The 23,589-nt window shown below is 40.6% G+C and overlaps 1 protein-coding gene across 3 annotated transcripts in view; it reads right to left on the bottom strand.

Annotated features, from left to right (window-relative positions):
* Nucleotides 1–23,589, bottom strand: part of LOC131105249 (RNA-binding motif, single-stranded-interacting protein 3-like) — a 150,262-nt gene that overhangs the window by 46,695 nt on the left and 79,978 nt on the right. For all 3 annotated transcript variants that reach the window (XM_078790937.1, XM_078790939.1, XM_078790938.1), the window contains exons 9-10: nucleotides 18,707–18,765; nucleotides 10,563–10,654 (exon numbers count right to left, since the gene is read on the bottom strand). In XM_078790937.1, the coding sequence (XP_078647063.1) occupies nucleotides 10,563–10,654; nucleotides 18,707–18,765 (151 nt within the window). The remainder of the gene's footprint in view (nucleotides 1–10,562; nucleotides 10,655–18,706; nucleotides 18,766–23,589) is intronic.

Raw genomic sequence — 23,589 nt, 5'->3', positions numbered from 1 at the left:
TTTAACGTATAAAAACCTGCTTCACGAGAATATGTCTTTACACACAAATGTGATTATAAATAACACGTAATTGAATTTGTAAGTGTGTGTTGACTGGTTAAAGATCTCGATGAAACATTCAATGCAACAACGTGTTCTGTAAGTAAGTTGATTTAACTTGCATAAGAAACCTTGTAAACTGCCAGCTTTGCATCGGAAGGTCTTTTTTTTCAAGACAGTTTTTTTCACGCCCTGCAGGCTCTCTGACCATTTGTGTTGTGTGTTACTGTGGCGCTTCCATGAGAGAGCAGAGGTTTTTCTCAGCATCTTTGGGTGTTGGGACGCAGCAGGGCCGGCTGACAGCTTGGCGGTTCAAGGTTATTTACTTGGGCAAAAAAGGGAAACCAGCCTGAGTCAGCAAATAAACTTAAACACACACAAGGTCAAACTTAAACATCTAACTACGTTATCGCTTCTACCTTCGCAGAAGCTCACAGATGTTTCATTGCCAACGCACACACACACAGACCAGACGCGTACCAAAAAGCGAAACTAAGTCATCGCTGGAAAACTATTGACAAAACATCTAATTAGCATTATATCCTCAAACCAAGGGCATCTCATGACCGCACGCTGCAAATTAATTCCTCATTCTACCTGAAAATAAATCTTTTACAAAGTCATTAGGCTGTAACAGTGTTGTCCAAAGTGTGGCTCAGTATTATGGAAAGCAGGAAGTGAACAAATGTAACAGTTACTGATTGTAAAAGTACCAGATGGAGGGGTAGGATTTAATAAGCTTTGCTTCTTCCTACTCCTTTTGGACATGTGGAACTGGGAACTGATTATGGGATGCACTCAATTGGAATCTGATGCATGTTCAAATGAAATTCAACCATTACCATTACCATTACCATTACCATTACCAATACGATTACAGTTTCCTGTAAATTTCCTGCATTTTAATTTTCACAAATAAAAATAAATCTGTGAGGACAATGGCGCACCACATGGGTGGTCGGGTTTTTCCACCGCCCCCCCATATATTATGACATGAATGAAAGCGTTGTGGGATCAGCAGGCAACTGCAATCGGTTAGCTGACCAGCATGAATGGAAGAAGACTCCAGCTGAAGTCAGAGGGACCCCCTCCAAGATGAAGACGCAGCGTAAGGAAGTGTGACTGCAAGAGGAAACACTAAGACAAAAAGCAGAGTGAAGAGAGACGACAGACCGACGGCTGCTTGAGGGGAAAAAGCCTCATTGGTTTTCAGCAAGCATGTGCAGACTCAGGAATACTAAAAGGTTACAGCATTTGATTTGTGGCATCCAACTCTGAAAGCTCTCTCTCTCTTTGGCGTCTGCTGTCCACCAAGTTTGATCGATGGCTGAATTATGCCATCGGATTGTGAATCTAGCCGACTCTGCTGTCTGCCAGTGACAAACAACAAACACGCTTGGTCACCAATAACAATGAGAGATGTGAGGACCGAGCACCCAGTTGGAATACATCACTCAGCGGTGTCACCGGAAAAGGGGCCATTTTTGTCAGCCTCACCTATAAGCATGACTGCACTCGGTATTCATTCGGCGATAATGCATGGATAATACCGCAGTACTCTTTCCTTCCTCAATACCTCTTCATCTTATGAGCATTTATTTCCCTCTTATATCCGCTCATTCTCCGTGTTCACTCTGCAATTCCTGCTTCTCGGAGTTCAAGCCGCATGCCCACTCCACGTTCCCTCCCTCGCTCCGGCTGCCCACTCCCTCCCTGTAGCTAGCCTTCCCTCCCTCGCTTCAAGCAGCCCACTCAAAGGCTAATTCCACAGAGGAAGAAAATGTAAGGGGGGCACTTTATGATGTTTTCCAGTTAGTGCTATCCCGGCTCCATCAAACCAACACCACCCCCATGCTCACTCGGCTGCCTACTCCAGTCCTCCTCTGTTCACGGCGATATTTCTCTCATTCTCTTCCCTTTGTTGTTCCCCTGAGGACAATTCTGAGGTGATACTCATTCACAATGAGGCCCCTCAATAGTGGAAAAATATATCACTTTTGTATGAAAAAAAAACTCTCAAAGGTAACCTAAAGCCTAGCTGTCCTATTTTCACATTAAATAAGCGCATCTTTTGTCATACTTTTGACTAGTGTGAATATGTAATACAAAAACAGTCAATTCATAGATTTACTATTGGAGTGGAACCTTCACCTGTGATTGGACAAGCAAAATATGGTTGCAAAGAATATTCAGACCAGTGGCGGCTGCTGGTTTTTGGAACAGGGGCAGCTCATCGGGGTCTGGCATACATTTAAAGAGAGTCCGGATTTGATCAGCGGTGTAGCGCATCAACAGTGACCTTTCCCCGACTTCGTACCGTGAACCCAGTTGTGGTCTGTTTTTGATGTTGAGGTAGGTTCAGCTCGTTGGTGGGCTCGGAAAAGGAAAGCGTCATGGCTCCTCAAAACAAAATGGATTCTAAAGGGTAAAACATTTGCATCACAAAAACATTTGAGTCAGATGTCACGATCGCATAAACGCATATTCCTTTAGAAGCAAAATGCTTTCTTTTTCTGGTCCCAACAATTACCTGGACTACTTACCTCCAAAACTTCACGTCAAAAAATTGGAACTATCTTTTTAATATGATTTTAGCACGATTATCTGCAGTCATCCAATCTGGAACAACTAGCAAGCTACTCCTCCCCCAACGCTGATGTGACTGAATGGACAAAACTCATGTTTCATGTACTCATATTTCATGTACAAGGTGAAAGAAATACCTTTAGAACTGAATCACTGGAAAATAATTCACCCAGGACAAGACTTCATGTCTGCTCTGACTGTCCCCCCCCCCCCAAATGCATGTGACTGCACACACAGGGAAGGGGGGGGGGGACTCCACTCACTCACTCTGGCTGCTGTCCGTCAAAATTGAGGACCACCCTGTCCTGTAAAGAGCGACTCTGCACAACCTAGACCTTGGACTCTACACTTCAGTGTGCCTGTGATGTCATTTCCAGCTTTTATTTGGGATTTGTACTTTTATATATTATATTTATATACTATATATATTTATATCCTGTTAGACCACAGTGAGTCATGGATCAATTTTCAGGACAAGATAAAAGGTATGTAAGATACAAATCCACCTTCTCATCAATAAGCAGATGGAATTCCATTATGGTGGGTGGACGTCCTCCTATGGTTCGTAGTTAGGAAACACTTTGGGCGTGTGACCAATCAACCTGAAGAGTTGGTTGCATTTGATGCAAATAAAAATTGTGAATTCATTTACCAGATACATGATTCCATGACAAAAAAACAAAGCTGCAGATCCAGTATGCAGATGTTTATTTCAGTCAAACTGGATGAATGTTGGGTTAAGAAGTCACTGAATTGTTTAGCGTCAATTTGGGGGACAATAAACATTTCAGAACGCACCTGCATGGTTTTGTGATTCGGTGATAATTTGTTTGTCCAGTCAAAATATGTTTTCATTGTTTTGTTTTTGAGCGAGGATCCAAACCTGTTGCTACCTAGCAACTGGTCCATGACCCCACAGTTGTGGCAGTGGGGGTCCTTTGTGTTCCTACACATCTTCAATGTTATGTTGGAAGAAGAGTCTTGAACCAGTCATGATGTGCTGTATATATCACTATATTGACACTTACTATGGTACCCATTATGTCATCGTATGGTCACATCACCTCGTACCGAAGTATGAGGTACATTATTAAAAAAAAAACGAAAAAAAAACTTAAACTGTTTTATGGAAAGCAGGAAGTGAACAAATGTAACAGTTACTGATTGTAAAAGTACCAGATGGAGGGGTAGGATTTAATAAGCTTTGCTTCTTCCTACTCCTTTTGGACATGTGGAACTGGGAACTGATTATGGGATGCACTCAATTGTAATCTGATGCATGTTCAAATGAAATAAAACCATTACCATTACATTACCATTACCATTACCATTACCATGTATCCAGCTTTGCCTCCGACTGCTTACTGTACATCTCAGTACCCTACTTTACAGTACGGTATTTTTCATCTTTGTTATGCTATCCTTGCTAGTTCAACCTTATGCTGTTATTACCCCTCTGGCTCATCACGCCGCCTCCCTTCTTTTGCTCAGTGTTCTTTTTTCTTCATCATTTTCAGGTCACAGTGCATTTTTGTATTTGCTTCAAGCATCGTTGTTTTCCGCATTTTGGGGACGTCCTGCATTCTCATCAATGGTCGCTTTGCAAGTTATCTCTGCATCTGGGATCCAACCTTAAACTAAGAGTTAGAAGATAAGCACATCTATATTTTCCAGAGGTAAATCAAATATTTGCTTTGAAGAGCTTTATGAATTAATATCAAGGTGTTGTTCCTTATCATGTTGTATCTAACACCAAATACAGTACTGTGAAAAGTACATCGCTATAAATGACAACTACGGTGTTGGTAGCTCTCCCAAGAGATGTTTGCTTTCCGATAGGGAGCATCATCATTCCACTACCATCACATGTACCTTCTCTGACTGTTGCCTCAATTCTGCTGTCAGGGATGATGCGTATTTTGGTATCCAAGTAGAAACACGACTGCGGTGGGGAATTTGGTTGCTGGGCATTCAGTGGGCCAGATATATTTGACAGCCAGTATCACAAACAAAACAATAATTATAGAGAATATGTGCCATGGTGGGGTTTTGAACTAGGGTTGTTAGCGGTAATAAAAACTGTTAGGAATACATTAATATAATAATCTAATGGAACAAACACTGCAATTTAAGTCTTAAATGTAGGTCAGTGCTTCTGGTCATGGTTAGGTCAGCAGAGAAGGCCTTCCTGGAGCTGACTGCAATTATTACCGCAATACTGACCAAACAAACAATCCAAATATAAAAATGTAGTTTAATACACACTTAAATCAGTACGACACCAGGAAAAATGATGACGGTTTGTTGATATTTAGTCATTAGCCACGATGCTGAGCCACATTCATCAGACAAACACACATTGTTCATCTTCATTGTGTTTCGCTCTGCATCTCACACTCCTCTGCCACGCATCTTCCCTTTTCTTTTCTCACTTATCCACTTAACTCCTCTATCCTTCCTGCCGTGCGCATGCGCACGTGCGCACGCACGGGCACCAACACAAGCCATGGGCTGGTAATGCAGGGTTAATAAGATTGGAGAGCAGCTGATGGCTGTGCACTTTCAGGCCAAATTACATTTAATTCAATTGGGTCTCACTCACTTGCCCCCCCCACCCACCCCCACCCTCGTCTCCTCGCTCTCTTCCCTCAACTCATTGTCTTCATCTGCTTCACAGACACACGCGTACAGCCCTACTTTTATTTTACAGCTGTACGCCATATTGTCCTTGACCACGTCTCCGTCCTTTCCTTCCTTTTGCTAAATGGGATTAATCACTTGCACTTTAGAGTGTAAACACCTAAAAGCAAACCTTAAACGCTGATGAATGGATGGATATATGGGCGGGCAGATAGAAGGCGTACTAGGAAAGGAAAGAGTCACACTAAACACATGCACACGCACACATTGGATACATCAGTCGGAGTCAAAGGAACATTGGGCATCTGTGTTGTATCACACTCATCCACTGGACAGAGATGGACTGGAACTCGAGTCTGGGCTGAGCCGACCGTTCAATCAAGCCTGACAAATGGCAGCCATGTAACAAAGTTCACTTTGTGTGTGTGTGTGTAGATGTGTGTGTGTGGTTGTGTGTCATATAATGTAGACTGTAGACAGCCCTCCCCCTCGCTCGCCTTCACTCAAGCCTGTAACTAATGACTCTGGAGGAGGTGCTGCAGCACCTGGTGTGGAATACATGCAGACACACAGGAGGTAAAAGAAGAAGAAAGGAATCGGTGGCAGAAGGTGCCAAGGACGAAGCGGTAGTGGAAAAAAGAGAGAGAGAAGAAGGGAAGAGGAACGGGAGAGAGGTGTGAAGTGTCACTGTCAGGGGTAGCAGTTCTCATTAGCATAATGACCTTGGCCCTTTGCAACGGTTATTACAGTACACACACACACACACACACACACACACACGGCTGCTGAATGCGCTTTGTTTACAAAGCAACGACGTGCACACAAAAGACAATACATCCACCTGCACAAATAAATAATAAATAACGCTAATGGCCGTCTCCACCAAGGCTCTGCATGGTCTATTCTGAAGGATCACGACAGTTGGTGATCTTACTACATAACGGGGGTCTCGGACTGAATGTACCTGGGGGTTGCTGGAGGTAGAGTCTGCGTGAGGCTGTTTTAACTATTCGGTAAAAAAGGTTTCAAATATTCTAAAAGTGATCCAATCCTGTCAATCATTATCAATAAGAGCTGACATGAATGGGTCATCACAACATGAAGAACCTACATAGCCGACGCCCTGCTGCCGGAGATCTGATCAGTGTTTCCTTTTCACACAGCATCCCGGCATTGCTTCTGGCTTCCCAGCATGCCTTGCTACACTTTTGTAGAAAGTCGCTAAAGTTATGTAGTAGTTATTTATTATTCCCAATAGTAGTATTTGCCCTATGCATGTTTACTACATATAGTTAGTGGTCTGTCGTATAATTACTTAAACAAATATTGAAAGACAAGTTATACAGGAAGTAGTATTATGGTCACTCGGATCAGTAAATGGTTGGAGACATGATGTTGAATTACATGACCTTTAACAGCGCACAGAGGCTAGCTGCTAAGGCAACAGAGCCGAGCAGACATGTCACGGCTGAGATCGCGTGAAAAATAGATTACCCTCTCGTTTAGTGTGGAAGTGGTGTTTGGCTTCTTTGTCCTTCTTTCCCACAACATTTGAAACACTTGAATCGAAGCACAATTCACAATAAGTGAACGGAAGAGGTGAACTTGTTAGCTCGCTAGCTTGCTATGCTAGCGGCGGCTGTCTGTTATGTCCCTGTAGTGATCCTGTAATCTGCGTAACGTGATGTAAACAAAGAATAATAATGGCGTAAAAGTGACTATTGGGGTGCTATATCATATCCACAGAGCTCTAATAATGTTTAAATGTGTGTTTATATGATCTTAACTATGAAAATATCTGGAACCAATTTGGTGAACGCTGAGTTGACTGTGTAAATTTTATTTTGGTGGAAAGCACTCATGACTCCCATCCCAAAGGCCCTGTGTTCAAGCCCAGAGAGGCTGAAAGAGGCGGGTTACATAGGGAGCCACAAAATATGGCATTTGGGGCCCGTGGGACGCAAGTTTGAGACCTCTTCCTTCGATTTACACTTCTGTAGGTGGTACATGATAAAGCGGGTGCCAACGCAGCAGAGTTTTAATTTACACAGAAGCTAATCTGCTCCACGGAGTGCGTACAGAATGTAATATCCAGCTAACACACAGCGATCAAAGGTAATCATCTAATAGGAGTTTGATCTTGTATTATTTTTTGTTACATAGTTTAGATGCACCCATTGTACACCGAGAAGGCAGGATGCCATCTATAAATATTTTATAGACACAGCGTGTTGTGAATCTAATAAAGTTAGCTTTTCAATCCATGTGGGCCAGCATAGACTCGTACCCTCACCAATCTATCGCACATACGTAATTGTCGTAATCAAAGCCCGCCATGTCAGCTGCAGTATGAAAAAAGACGAGTTAAAATGGCTTAAAGTCCTTCGACGACGTGGTACCCATGCCATGACAAAGTGAGAATTGAGAGAGGAAAACTAAGCGTGAGTAAAGAGGTAGGAGAGATGGGGGTGCAGCTGTGGCATCTTTCAGGTCAACAGTAATTACCAAGAAGACCGAGGAAGTGAGTGCACCGCACACACACACACACACACACACACAATGTTTTTACACTCTTGACTGGCCCAATTTTACTTGTCTTACCTATTTGTAACCCAAACCATGAGCCTATCAGACGGCTGTCTACAGGGTTTAATGGATGAGGGGGGGTTTGACAACAAAAACACTAATAAACACACCAACACTCTAATCTTGCTTAAACTGTTTTCTAATTAATCCGTGGATAATGCCAGGATGCCACCGCAATCACGGTTAACTCGGTTGAACAGGAACCCACTCAATCAAGAAATGTAAAGCTGCTTTCTAGCCTCCACGTGGATCCTCAGCGTATGATTCCAGCCTCTCGGGGAGGATCTACCACCCACGACCACGGCATGACAAAGCTGGACGTCTTCTCTGTTTCATGTTTCCAGTCAATCAAGTTGAATCCGGATCATGTGGACGTCTAGTCGGGATGTACAAAGCCACTGCAAAGTTTTGCCTCTCCGATGAATTCTCCGTGGTGGTTTGTTCCACTTTATTGGTGTGACGGAGCCTGAAGCATATTTTCACAGGTTTTGGTCTATTTTGTTGTATGGCCGTTACTTAAGTGAATGTGCTTTGGGTTATGAGAGCTGCCAAACAATGGCTGACCTGAAGTTCATTATATGTGTACGCATGCTGTGTAGACACCAACGGGGGGGGTGGGGGGGTGATGCTGAAGCTGCAGCTGCGGCTTAGCTAATGCGTTGCTTTTGCAGCGTTGGTGATGGAGCCATTGAAAATGGTCTCGGGAGACCCGGAACTGCATTGTCGTCACGCTGTGTCGAATATTTCCAAGGCCAGGTGTCCTTCCCGGGGGGGGGGTGTCAAAACTGCTTTTTGGAACTGCAATTATTACCATGATCATCATATTTAATTGTTTCAGAAGGGCAGGTTGGTAGTCAATGCGGTCAACAAATCTGCCTCAGTAAGATTATTAGTAGAAAAATGAATGAATATTTCTTTAAGAGATCTTTCTGGACAAAACTTGCCAATGAGAATCATCAGAATTAAAATAACGTCTAGCCCAGTAACACTCCAAAATATCTACAATAGTAGAGTTTGAGCCGTTGTTTAATTGGAGCACATTTTTAGAGTTTTATATCCACCATTTTCTCAAAGCGCTTATGAAATCAGGTTGGAAGTACAACCCAACTTCCCCCTTTGCGAAAAGTTAGCCAGGATGTCAGAAACTGTGTTCATAATTGGTTGACGAAACAGTACAAAGTCTGCGTAATTTCATTTCACTTCAGCCTTCCATCCCCCCGGAAAAGCTCAATCTCAGGGGAACGGATGACTCTTCTCTTCTTAATAACAGCTAAACACATCAATGCTGCTCTTCCAAATGACCCCCCCAGCCATTAGGAAGAAAGTAGAAGATAGAAGTCTAATGAAAAGGGGTGTAATAGAACAGCAACGTGGCTCAGAGGCTTGCTGCTGTTTAATTCTTCTGGATGCTCCTAATGCCTGAAGACTGCTTCATTTTAATTGCACTCCTCGCACAAATCTAAGAGGAAGAATGCTGTGATACAGCTTTAATGAATGTGAAAGCCAGACAGCCTCGTCAGATTGTTGCACACCACTGGCAGCCAGGCAGGCGTGCACACACACACACACACACACACACAGCAAAGTAACTTGTTTGTGGTCTTTGATAGAAGACAGAGAGATGTTTGAGTGACCTGCTGATACTGTATAATGATGAGATACATGATAAGCACGCATATTCCACTTTTATGTGCTCTATCGGCACCAAACGTAACCTCATTGGTATGCACACATTTCTCCACAGTGCGCCATGAAAACAGACATAATCAGGACAAAACATACGGTAAAACAAAAAAATATGTATATGGATGACAATAATACTGTGGTAACGAATACATTTCATTAATGCCGTTAAAGCGTGGTAGCGTCGTTAAAGCATGGGCATCATGTCAAGACACATTTCTGTGTTGACGGCAGACGGAGCGTTCCCACACTATCGAAGTCGTACACTTTTTAAAAACTTGATTCTGATCTGAACACATCAACAACTTCCAACGCCGTATACTGTATGTATCCCCAACTCGCAAACACTCATTTTCTCGAGGTGCATTCACTGACACTCCAAAAATCCAAACTAAATCAGAACTAAAACAGAAAGTGAATATTCTTATCGCTCACGAACGTAACTTACTGTTGCTCGGAAATCAAACCATGAATTCAACTGAAGTTAAGCGGTGTCTTTGAATGCAACCCTTCATGGTTCATAATAAAGTGTGACCACATCAGATGAGATGTTCTGCTACTCTTAAAGAGGCCAACATCTGACCAATACACTTTCAGACGGCTTCTTTCAGTTTGATTTAAATGTAATAAATGTTACATTGTTACAATGTTACATGTTATAAATAGGCATAAAATGGCATATTTCCCACATAGCAGTGGGAAATGGTGCTTAATCATGATTGATCCATTTGAAAATTTATTTGATTAAAATTGTAAATAATTTGACAGCCCTTAAAACTGGCATGATAAAAATGCCATGTTCATATTTTTCAATGGACACTCACCTATACTCAACCATGTTCGATCCATCACTACATACGTATTTAATAATCAATAGCCATCATTTAAAGCTGGATTTATAGTCTCTTGCCATTCAGTGAATAACAGGAAAGCATCTTTTCTCCATGTGAGACGGCGGTGCCCCCCCCAAAAAGCCAAACTGACAAGACAAGACGGGTTTGCCGAGTAAAAGGCGGCAACAATCTTACCTTTGCCATCTGTGCCTGGACCCCACTGGCTTTGAGCGAAGCCACGGCTTTCTGGGCAGCTGCGGGGCTGTCAAAGTCCACAAAGCCATAGCCTGCACACCAACATCCAAAGAAGAAACGGCAGATGAATAAGACGATGACGGTAATGAAATCCACAACAAAGGCTGCCAATATGAGGTGGAGGCTGTTCTGCACTAGTTCTTTGTGTTTTAACGCTGCATTAATCCGCTAAATGTGTCAAAATCAAGTCAGCTCACGTCTTTAAGGAACAACGCTAGTCCTCCCATTAAGCGTGTTTGAGCACAGAGCATCAACACAGTCACTCCTGTTAGCTTGTTTACATCCAGGACTTCTCATAATATTGGCTCGACTTTCTTGTTGCATTTTAAATGGAAAAATGTCAGCTGTGATGTTTTGAATTAAACGGTTTTTCAGACCAAGCCGTGAAGGTGTGTCGGGAATATTGACCTTGATAGCTTGATATTTAAGAGACTACAATGTACTTCAGTTTGGTTCAAGTTCTTGTGGTACACATATTTTTTTAGCACTTTGATTCCTCTTTTGGGATAGCAACTACATTTGCCTTTACGAATGAGCTGATTGGATAGTAAGTAATGGTAATGGTAATGGTAATGGTAATGGTAATGGTTTTATTTCATTTGAACATGCATCAGATTACAATTGAGTGCATCCCATAATCAGTTCCCAGTTCCACATGTCCAAAAGGAGTAGGAAGAAGCAAAGCTTATTAAATCCTACCCCTCCATCTGGTACTTTTACAATCAGTAACTGTTACATTTGTTCACTTCCTGCTTTCCATAATACAATACTATACTTATATACCAACAACAAACCCAAAAAATGGAATACCGTTCCTAATTTTTGAGTCAAGGTTTCTTCTGGACCTTTTGTTGTACCCTGACCCTGTTACATTTGTTCACTTCCTGCTTTCCATAATACAGTTCAAGGTTTTGTGTTTTTGTTTTTTTTTAAATAATGTACCTCGTACCAAAGTAGGAGGTGAAATGACCATACAATGACTTTTACAATCAGTAACTGTTACATTTGTTCACTTCCTGCTTTCCTGATATTGTTTTTTTTATTTTTTTATTTTATTAAATTTTATTTTTTTTTGTAAGTTCTTTTAGTGTTTAGAAAAATAAGCATAACAGATCCCCTTCAATTTGGGGCGATTGGATGATCCTGACATGTGAAAGCGATTATCCAGCGATCGTATCGACCTCCGTAAAAGGTCTGAAATTCAGCCACTTTTACGAACTTTTTGCTCTGCCAGATGAACGGCTAAAATCAAGCAGAGTTAAAGCTAGCAGGGGCAAAGAGCCAGAGTGAAAACATGGAGTCCATGGCGTCGGGCATCATCCATCATAATTATATTAAATATGTAAAAGCAACTACTGAAATACTTTTGTTACCACCCTGAAGGTATTATCTGGACAGCCCTGGACTATATAACCACTATTGTAGTAAAATACTGTAGTGTGTGTACTGTACGTTACTGTAGCATCTGGGGTTGCAGACCAAGACATACGTAGGCGATGTCTCACAGCTTGAGTGTCTCAATTTAGAGGAGATATTGAATAAAAGTCAAAAGAGCACAAAAAGAGCAACTGAGTGAGCAGTAGGTGCGAATGACATCATCGCCATGGCTCGTGTCATCGTGTGCAAAGGGTCCGTGGACACAATGAACAGGGCTGAGGGGATGCTTGTGGAGGACCATGTTTATGAAGTAGGCTGATAAAAAAAGATGCTGGCACCCTTGAGTTGAGCTAGGCGGGAGAATAATTGGAAAGCAACGCGGCTTTGAAGCCCGGCTGTTGTTTTGAGCGGGCTTCATGTTAACACAATTAAATGGTCTATTTTACAAAAGCCTGTAAACATACCGATGTAAACATACAATCATGGAAAAATAGGATACCACCTTGTTTATTCAGTCACTTTAATGACTGGTAGAAAAGTAAATGTGTTGAAAATATGAAAACAATAAAAATATCTAATAAGGGTTTGATTTAAGAGCTGAAATCTGTTGCTATTTTCCAAGCTTTTCTTGATAATAACCGAAATCACTTATGTTTTTACATCAATAGCTGTGGCTTTGTACTGCCATAATATAAATATATAGCTATATTTTGTTGTCATCCTTATATTTGTCCAAACACAAGCATTAAAACAAACAAGTGAAGGGGGGCCTAATAATTTTTTTTATTAAAAAGAGAATACATTTCCCTTCCCTCTTTTTTCTCACTGAAAGACACCAAACACACAACAGACACACAACATCTGTTTTTGCCTCTTTTTTCCAAAATGGTGGTAGCTTGAACGATATTGCTGATAAGCAGATTCTTTTTTTTAATTGTTCAAAGGCGGAAAGCTGCTTTCACAGCAAGATCTTCCCCGCACACAAATATTTATGCTATCGCTAATGAGAAACTCATCATTTGGCCAGCCTAAACAACACACACACATATTCTCTCTTATAATGTGATATGCCAAAAACTGGCACAAACATGCCGATGAACATACATGCATATTCTTGTAATATTATAAATATATGGAAGTATGCATACAGCATCTGTATATATCTAATTAGGGACATTTAATAAAGACTGCACACATGCAGTCTCCAGTTTCCATCAGCTGTCATGCAGTGAAATTAGCGTTCCGTATATCCAAAATGTGCTGGAGTTTAGTTTGCATAGAATCCCACCGCTATTAGATGAGTCATTCCCATTAGTCAGGAAAGCGGTACCATTGATGCCAGTTCTTTTTCACCATGTGATGTGCAAGTGGTTTTCCAGTCAAAAGGGACTGCACAGGTTGTTTGTGTCGTCACATGGAATAATAAAATAGTCAAATAAATTCCACCTACAAGCTGCGTACAAGAAACCATCCACTTGACAAGTTTGTTGTTATTTAGTACAACTTCCAACCAAGAATAATAAAGGAAATGCAAAAAAGTTTGTGTTGTGTTTGCAGGTAACAACACACCCCTCGTGAATTAATTTAAAGCGGAATTCTGGTCAATAAACACATAAACTAGTTACCGCACGTGTCGGCTGAAGAATACGCCGATGAATACATGCGTGCTTGCTCAGCCACACAGTGGAGGAATAGCACCAGCAACTTTACACTTCATTAGGTTTCCAAAGCAGCAGTGCGCCAAAGAAAAGGAAAGCCGTACCCATGGAAATGAGAATGAACATCATAAAAAGCTCTATAGGAGGAGACTCGCCACCCCATAATTTTGGCGCTCTTTTGGCCTCAACCGACTGTCACGGCCATCGTTAAGGATCATTGAGTTAAGATCGTTAAGATCGTTAAGATCATTGAGCGCTGGACGGCTCACGGATTGTGTTTGCTGTTTCAAGTAGATCTGGAAGGACCAGGGGAAGCTATGCTGTCTCTTTTACAAAAATTAAGTTCTGGTTTTGGATTTGTGACTCACACGCCATAAAACATGCTAGCTGCAATTTTGCTTGGTGCGTCCATGTTTGAAAGTCTCCCAAAAGAGAGTGAAAGGCTGTGATGTTTGAACATTTCAGAGCATTCATCTCGACCACAGGCATGACTGCTAAAGACTTTTCTTCTTTCTGGGGAAGGATTGGGTGCATTTGCTTCATATTCAAATCAAAGGTAATAATAATTTCACTTAATAATAAATAAATGTGAAGTTTTTGAAAACAATTTAAAGAACATTTTTTTAACCTAAGTGAATTATTACTTTACTTTTCTTGTTATCCTCTCTACCAGCAACCTGCATTAAAATAACAAAAACAACCTCCAAAGGAGCTGGTGCCCCACCAGCCATGACCCCGGCCCCACGTCACTGCCTTCGACTCATCACTCAGAGAGAGACGTGAATTTTTAAATTGTATTTGTCTCTCCCTGTGGGGGGGTTAGAGGCTAAGCATCGCAGCCAAAACAAATGTCTGTAGCCGTTGGGGAGTCAAGGTTACTTTGGCTTGACAACTTTCCCTCCGTCCAAATCGAAATCTAGAATGCAACAATGTCCACTCGAAAAATACTTTGAGTGAAATAAAATTGCCACCCAGAACACTTAGGACACTATTTATGCAGATTGGAAAAATGAAAGGATGTGAAATTTCATCTGAGTCAGTTAACCCTAACAAATATAAATCTCTTGAAAAAACAACAACAATAAAACCCCAAATCATTTTATTATGAAGCGCATGCATGTGAATACACAGGGACACCGACGTAAACGCAGATACGTACTAAGCACATGCATACACAGAAGAAGAAAACCCAGGCTCCTATCTAATCTCTTCAGCTCTCGGCGTTCCCGGCCTCGGCCCATTAGAACAGCGACCCAGTGCCGAGGAAGAGGAAGCAGGAAAAACTAAAAGGAAAACGTTGGGAGGTGACAAACGCAGGAAGAAAGCGCAGGCAAGAATGAGATGAGCAGTAAGAGAACGAGATATGCAAAGGACAGTCAGGAGACGTGGGGACGCTGAGGGGAGGGTGATTGTCTTTGGAAGTGGAAATCCTTCTAAATCTAAAGTGGATTCCTCTCCCTTCCCGCCTCCCTCCTCTGCTCCGTGCCCTCTCTTGCTCCCTGTACACCAAAAGTACCCGAAGACCGTCAGTGTGTTCAAACCGAGGACACCAGTTGAGATTTGGAGTTATCGTTATTTTGTTTCTGGTATTTACTTTATTTCATTCATTGAGTGGAGCCTCAATCTGCTCCATTTTTTTAACCTTGAAAAATAAAATGATCTGTTCCAGGGTTAAAATGTTGAAAAAACTTTATTTTACAGGCAATAGTCCAAGTGTTATTGAAACCTTTTTAAGCTGCTGTATAGAAAGCCGGCTGCACAGAGAGTACTAACGTTGGAACATACTGCAAGTATTATACTGTTAATTACATGTATTGGCAGCTAATGATAGCAATTTGGCCAAGTTTAGCTCCTAAAATTAGCTATTTTTTAATGTACAGTAGTCCCTTGCCTCATCACGGTTCAAATTTCACAGCTTTACTCATCACCATTTATCAAAAATATATGAATAAATACATCAATAAATCAGTAAAATAATAACCAATTCTACCTATTAACTAATAACTATTAACTATTTTCAAGCATAAAAACCTGAAATTCCGGTCAGACGTGCTACTATGCAGTACTCTTCGAGGTGACCATGTGATGTGTCAGTAATGTTACTCTGACGTTGGGTGAGACACACAAGCACCAGGCTTGATTGGATTATCTCACAACAGGCAAAATAATCCCTAATATAACATGGACTATGGTTGCAACCTCAACACACAGCAAACTAAAACTTAGCTCTGAACCGCGACATCACTTCCTGTCCGTCCTGCCTAACCAAGCCGTTGATTGGAAAAGATGAGAATTGCAAGTCACGCTTTCAGCCGCCGTCGAACACGAAAGAGGGGTCAAGACGACTTCGGTTTCCAGCCATCATCAAGACGCCTCTACTTTAATGACAGTGACGTATTGAACGGCTAAGTCTCATGCGTCAAATTTTGATGTCCTCGGTGACACTGCGTTCTGACGGCTGGTCCTTCCTTTCAGATAAAAATCACAAAAACCGAACATAGAGTTAATTATTTGATGTTCAGTGAGCTGAGCTCTCCAAAGACTCCTGAGGACGCATGACACATCTCGGATGTTACGTGCAACTATAGAAGATGTTTTCCCTCCTACAAATGTTGGTCATATATATGTACATTAGGGTGCATTAAAAAACACAATTATTGAATTTTCCAGGTCAACTTTTTGGTAATTAGACTAGAAATTGCACATTTTTACAATTTTACAAAAGTTTATGTGTGAGGTGGCACCCCTAAATCTTAATGGATTTCCTCAAAACAAAGACATTTTTATGTTCATTAGAAATAAATTAGAAATAAATGAAATGCCAGCCAAATTGATATTATGAAATTAAAATTTCCCATTCAAATTTGATGCACCCTAATGTATATATATGTATAATATATAGTTCTGAACTCCTTTCACCCAGTTTCTAACGTATGTGACTAAACTCGTGCGCTAAAGTATGAAATTGAACTTGAAAACACAGATGGCCTTTAAAAAAAAAAAACCAACAATGCCGAAACAGCAGACTGATCTGATCCGTCTCCATCTGTCAGTCTTTTGTCTAAGTCAAATCTTGCCGAAAATGAAGAGGCTGTCTGCTAAATCATCACTTTCAAAGGGTACCCTTCCTTTTCTGTCAGCCTTGGGCTATTTTTACCCGCTCTCCCCGACTTCCGTGGACCCCCCTCCCTTCCCATGAGAAACCTCTGTGCCAATTTATACTCTCTTAGTCACGCTAAGCACTTATCTAGTCCCAGCTGAATGCCTTTGCAATCAAACCAACACTTATTCAGTGGTAAGGCATTCTAATGGCTAACTGATCATGGAATTCATTGTAAATTAACAACAGTTTAAAACATACATGAAGTCAACATTGCAAGCTATAAAATTGCTAAAAAGGACCTTGGCTGCGGCAGCTGTTTCATTTTGTGCGTGAAAGTCAATTAACTGCATTAATTTATGGCTGGATTAATGGGATTACATCTCAAACTGTCTTTCTGATTGCATATTATGTTGTTAATGTGGAAAATATACTACAGTTTGGGACGATGATGGGTGAAAATAAATAACAGTATTGACAATGCTTCAGTAGGACGACTTTGTTTATGGGATGTATCGACGGTAGCAAAAACAGAGGGACAGTTTGTTCTCGCTTGCGGATTAAGAATGACATTTACAGATACTGAGGGGTGTTAGATTTCACATCGGTAATGTTAGACCTAAAAAACACTGAAATATGACCCGTGCCTTGCTTTAGTGATGATGTCGGGAGATTCAGTGTAGTACTTTGAAGTACATCAAATATGAAATCAATGTACGGTCTCACGACTGGCACAATAACCCTGAATTCCACGATTTTACGATTCACAGCGCATCGAAGACTGTTATTTGTAGACCATTGTTGTGTCAACATCATCATGTCCATCATGCGCCCTCACTGTGTGGCAAACATAGCCTCTTCAATTAAATCAATCCAAACATTTTAGCCGTTTTTCTTTGTTTTTCTTCCAGTCAGCAAAGTGGGCATCAAAACTGGGAATGGAATTAAAAACATTAAAATGATCCCGGGAGAATTGGAATGTTTGTCTGGGTTTCCATCGATGCTGGAGATGCCAATCCTAGACGTACGCAACTACCTAATTAGGAGGACTGCACGGTAAGCGACCCTTGAGGTGCTTTCAAATACGACATCGGAGTAATAATCTCTGATCCCTGCCATCAATATCAATAAGACGGGGCTTCCTTCTTTACTATTGTGGTGTATGATATGGAATCCATTTTGTTATCTCTAAAAAAACTATGTTTTTGAGCGCCACCATGCAGAAGAAGGACAGGCCTGTGTGTGTTTTTAAAGTAGATGAGCACAATCATTGATTAGTGCTTTGCTCAGACCACTTCAACAATCAAAGGGACCCTCATGGGAAGACCCTCATCACTACAAGAAGTCTCCGTGCGTCAATGCTAAAGTCATCAAATCTGCTCTTTATTTGAATAAAATTCATATAATCTAACAAAACGTCATATGTTCATTGTCATTGTCATCAAGATACACAAAGTTGATATAAAAGCTCATAAAATGCTTCAAAATATCGAAATTGTTGATTTTACGATTGACATAAAAAAATCTCAATGTTTATTGATGAGTTAGTTTGGACATTAAAACTAAACGATGAGCAATGCCACGCTGGTTGATTTAGTGCAGTGCTTCTCAATGATTTTCTGTCATGCCCCCCACCCCCACCCCACCCCACCCCCTGGAGGGACAGACAATATGACAAGAAAATGGAAAGCATACAAGCATATTCAAGAGCAAACTGCTTTTTGACTACTATAAATTTGTACATGTTGGTAGGTCTGCATTGAAATGAAAGCCTCTCACCCCCCCCCCCCCCCCCCCGATAGTTCCCTGCTGTTTCCCCAGTTCCCCGCCCCACTGTTTGAGAAGCATGATTAGTGTATCGTTACGCTACAATAATTAATGCCTTATGAAAACCCTTGGCCTTTGTGTGCCTTCCTGTGCTACGGGAGATCCAGGGCATACCGACTCACCTTTGCACTGATTGGTGTTCTTGTCCAGGATGGCCTTTGTAGAAACTATTTTCCCATATCTGTGAAAACACCAAGACAACGTTGTTATTATGCATTCAATTAGTCCAACATTGGAAGCCATCAGTGAGATATCATAACTCCTGTCCTGTTTTGATTTATGACCCCCAGACAATAACAACATTGATGACCTCTGACTTTGTGCAAAGGACGGCCTCAAGGTCGTCTCCCTTCCGCATCTTCCCACTGAAAAGCGGGGGCTCATTTTCAGTAGAAATCACATATTTGCAGCTCTGAAGTCATTCCAAAACGACTCTTTTTATTTTGTGCCAGTGCTAAATAAATGGAGCAATAATGAAACATCAAACTCATTAGCTGGTTTACCATTGGATTTGATGAATGTCTTTGAGAGGCCGACTCTCTCCTGGTTATGCGGAGATCAGAGGTCAAAACGCAAATAAATTGCATGTACGTTTGAATGTTAATACAAAACATATTTTCAACAGGATATGAATGTGAGCGTGGTGGGAATGGTTGTTTGTCTATATGTGCCTTCTGATTGGCTGGCCACCAGTACTGGTTAATACTGGTTAGTTCAGGGGTGGGCAAACTTTTTGACTCGCGGGCCGCATTGATATGACAAAATTTACGGGGGGGCAGACTATATATTTTACACGTAACAGTCCACCTGGTATTATTGTATCTGTAAAATTGTCATGCAATCTGCTATTATTATTTATTATTTTATATTTATATTTAAATATTTTAAAAATAATAAAATATTATAATAATTACAATAAAATAAAAATAATAATTATTATATTATTATTATGTAAAATATGCAAATATAACAATAATATTATATATTAATATAATAATTAGCATTAATATAATAATTATAATAATCATAATAGTTCTAATAATAATTATAATAATCTAATAATAATTATAATAATCTAATAATCTAATAATCTAATAATAATTATAATAATCTAATAATCTAATAATCTAATAATAATAATAATAATTATAATAATAATAATAATAATAATAATAATAATAATAATAATAATAATTATTATTATTATTATTATTATTATTATTATTATTATTATTATTATTATTATGTGCTTGTGTCCCTTTTTTCAGGAGCACTTTGTAAACAACAGACCATGTCAAAAAACAAAATTGATAAAACCATCAAAAGGTTGGCTCAGGCCATGATGCCAGGTTGTATGTTGAGTTTAAATGAAATACTTTGGAAAGATTGTGCGGGCCGTATTCAAACACTTGGCGGGCCGGATGTGGCCCCCGGGCCGTAGTTTGCCCACCCCTGGGTTAGTTAATCGTTGTATATGTATTGTCCGTCCTCCAAACTATACAGAACTATACAGTACACATTATTCAGCTAAGGGCTGAACATTAGCTCTGTTTGCGAGCAGCAGAAGTCGAAGCTCAAAGATGCTCGTGAGGAACGGAGGTGGCAAATGTGAAATATTAGAAATGTGTGAGGAGAGAAAGAGTAGTCAGTCAAAAGATAACCTGAGACAGTGACAGCAAGCAGGAAGCGATAGAGAGATAGTACGTGGTGTTTAATAAAGAATAGATCATTTAGCTGTCACCGGCAGGAGCATCTCTGTCAGCGAACACAGTCGCCCGCCTGACAGCCTCACATCCAACTCTATTGGGACGGCAGACTTTGGAAGTACAAACAGAAAAAAAGCATTTTAAAAAAACTGCAATCACACGCAAAGTGGCATCTAAGCTGCTTATGATCTCGAAATTGGAGATGGACTGCACTATTTCTGCGAGTCAAAGATGAAATATTCTGACAATGTTCATTTTGCACACATTTTCCATCGTGATCCACGATATTTTAGAATATGTACAAACGTGGCAACTGCAGCAGGCTGAAATCAAGCATGATGTTTGTCAGGACACTTTGACTGAAGTTGTGTCGTTTGGTAAACAATATCTTTGGCCTGCGGTTCGGGGCGAGAGCCAACGAACGCAGGCGTGGATGACACAAGGCTGGACGAACCGCCCGCACGTTGACGCAGACGCCAACACGCATGCATGCCGTCACAGATGAAAATCACCAAAGCGGTAATCACGCACTTTACACGTACCATCTGGCAATGCCCGGCTTTTTGTTTACTTCGGCCTCCATGTAATTCAAACACGACGTGTGTGTGGTGTAAACACCTACGGTGCACGTGTGAATGAGTGAGGCAGGACACGCAAGCACATTACGTGTGGGTGTGTTACCTTGAAATGCTGCGACTGCGTGCGTGTACGTATTTATGGGGTGACGAATGCATGCAAAGACCTCATTCACCATCAATGTTTTGGCAGGTTGTTGTTTTTTCAGAGCAGGAAAGCGAAACCACTGTGTGTTTGCGTGTGTGTGTGCGTGTGTGTGTTTGCATGTGTGTGTTTCTGTGTGTGAAAAATGGAGCAGCAGTAAAAGAGAGAAGCAGATACCCGGCATGACACGTTAGGATTCTAGAAACAATATATTCACACTTTTTTCACAAAGTGGAAAACGCACACAGCATATGTTGAAGGTGTTTCTGTTATCCTCGGATAAATGCACCTTGTCTTGAAAGTTAGGAGTTAGGAATAAAATGGAGAGGAAGTAAGGAGCGATGGACGGTTGCCAGAACACGACCTATTATAACGAACTTGCACGCTCCGGATGTCAATCAATGGGAACAACAGTTTTGGAAAGCTTAGCAGTGATATTGTAGCGTGGAAATGAAGACGGCCCTTTCTGCAGTGACGAGGCTGGAATAACGTACAGCTAAATTCCGTGCTCAAGTACAACCGGAATTCTTGCATTGATTCGAGCGGCGGATGCTTGGAGGTACTGAAATAACATTGACCTGCCCTTCATCTTCACATGCGATGCTAATAGAAATGTTCAGATAGTGTGCTTACGAGATACCTCCATAGATTAACAAGGACCAAGAGGGTCAGGGTTATCCATTACTTCCCTGTGTACCAAATAAAGGCTGAGTGAAAAGATTCTCAGGGGGTTTCGAGCGTCTACGTTGTATTTACTGGATATTTAGCTTAATTGAAGACGACATCGTGTCAAGTGTTCTTGGAAAAAAAATGATACAATTCTGTTTTGGACGTATTTTTTTGGACACACATTGAGAATGTTTCAGAGAAAATAAAAGTGTACTGGAGTTGCCCGGTCGCTCCACTAAAGCAAGGGATTATTTACCGCCTGGACAGGTATATTTTACCGCTAGGTCAAGTCAATGAAAGAGTAAACAGAAACAATGTTCTAGTATCATATCATACCATTGAACAATACACCTATTTGGTATGTATGTATATATATATAGCGTCGCTGGGAGCACTTCCTGCTTCCCAGCATGCTTTGCCAAACTATTTAATGTTATGTCAGTTGTTGATTGTGATACGGTGTAGTATTTGTATATTTGCTGATCTGTTGGTGCTTATGGTTTTGAACTCTGATCCCATCAGCTCTTTAAATACGGATGCAGCATTCATGAGTCCCTTTGCATTGACCTTCTAGGGCAGGGGTGGGCAAACTACGGCCCGGGGGCCACATCCGGCCCGCCAAGTGTTTGAATACGGCCCGCCCAATCTTTCCAAAGTATTTCATTTAAACTCAACATACAACCTGGCATCATGGCCTGAGCCAACCTTTTGATGGTTTTATCAATTTGTTTTTTTGACATGGTCTGTTGTTTACAAAGTGCTCCTGAAAAAAGGGACACAAGCACACAATAATAATAATAATAATTATTATTATCATTATTATTAGATTATTATTAGATTATTATAATAATTATTAGAACTATTATGATTGTTATAATTATTATATTAATGCTAATTATTATATTAATTATATATAATATTATTGTTATATTTGCATATTTTACATAATAATAATATAATAATAATTATTAAAATTTTATTGTAATTGTTATAATATTTTATTATTTTTAAAATATTTAAATATAAATATAAAATAATAAATAATAATAGCAGATTGCATGACAATTTTACAGATACAATAATACCAGGTGGACTGTTACGTGTAAAATATATAGTCTGCCCCCCCGGTAAATTTTGTCATATCAATGCGGCCCGCGAGCCAAAAAGTTTGCCCACCCCTGTTCTAGGGTGAAGTAGAGTAGTGGAATCCATAAACCACAAACCGCGTAAAAGTGTGCGCATGCATGTTTTGCGTTTCTGGGGTAGGTTTAGTCAGATTTCCACACATATTTTTATAGATGAGGCCCGGAACTCAGTTCAAGCAATGAAGTAGGAGGGAAAGTCACAGTTGATGAACTACACTACAAGCCAATGAGGATGCCATATAGCTTTACGTCAGAACTTTCCACCTATCTCTATAAAAGTTATCCATATGCACTGGGGAAGATTTTGTGGTAGTAATCCTTTTTATTGATTCTTATATTGATACATTTTTGTATATTTTTTTATTTTCTTATTTCATGTCTGGAGGGCATTTAGACGGTCACTGGTTTCTATGCTCTTTTTAATTTTTTTTAGGGGTGCTCCAATCGATCCATGTATGCAATCGGTATTGGTGGATTTCACTCATGGATCGGTATCGCCATCATAAAACCCAAATGGGAGCATCTCTAACAGTTTCCATTCCCGAACAGACTGATAGAGTAGATACTATTGCTCTCGGTGGAAGCTTTACATTCCACTCACATTCTTCCTGCTCTGTTCCCAGACGTTAAAAGTGTGTCCACGGTTTGGGCTACCAAGGGGGTGATTGGAAATGTCAGCTGACAACAGCACTTTTCCCTGACACTCTTAGAACTGGCACAAAGACGGAAAGGAGGGGGGTACTAGTGGGACAGGGCAGACAGTGA

This window comes from Doryrhamphus excisus, linkage group LG5 (genome assembly GCF_037039965.1).
Source record: "Doryrhamphus excisus strain RoL-2023G ecotype Guam linkage group LG5, RoL_Dexc_Guam_v1.1, whole genome shotgun sequence".
NCBI lineage: Eukaryota > Metazoa > Chordata > Actinopteri > Syngnathiformes > Syngnathidae > Doryrhamphus > Doryrhamphus excisus.
Note: the sequence above shows the minus strand (reverse complement) of the source record. Positions and strands in the feature narration are given on the sequence as shown.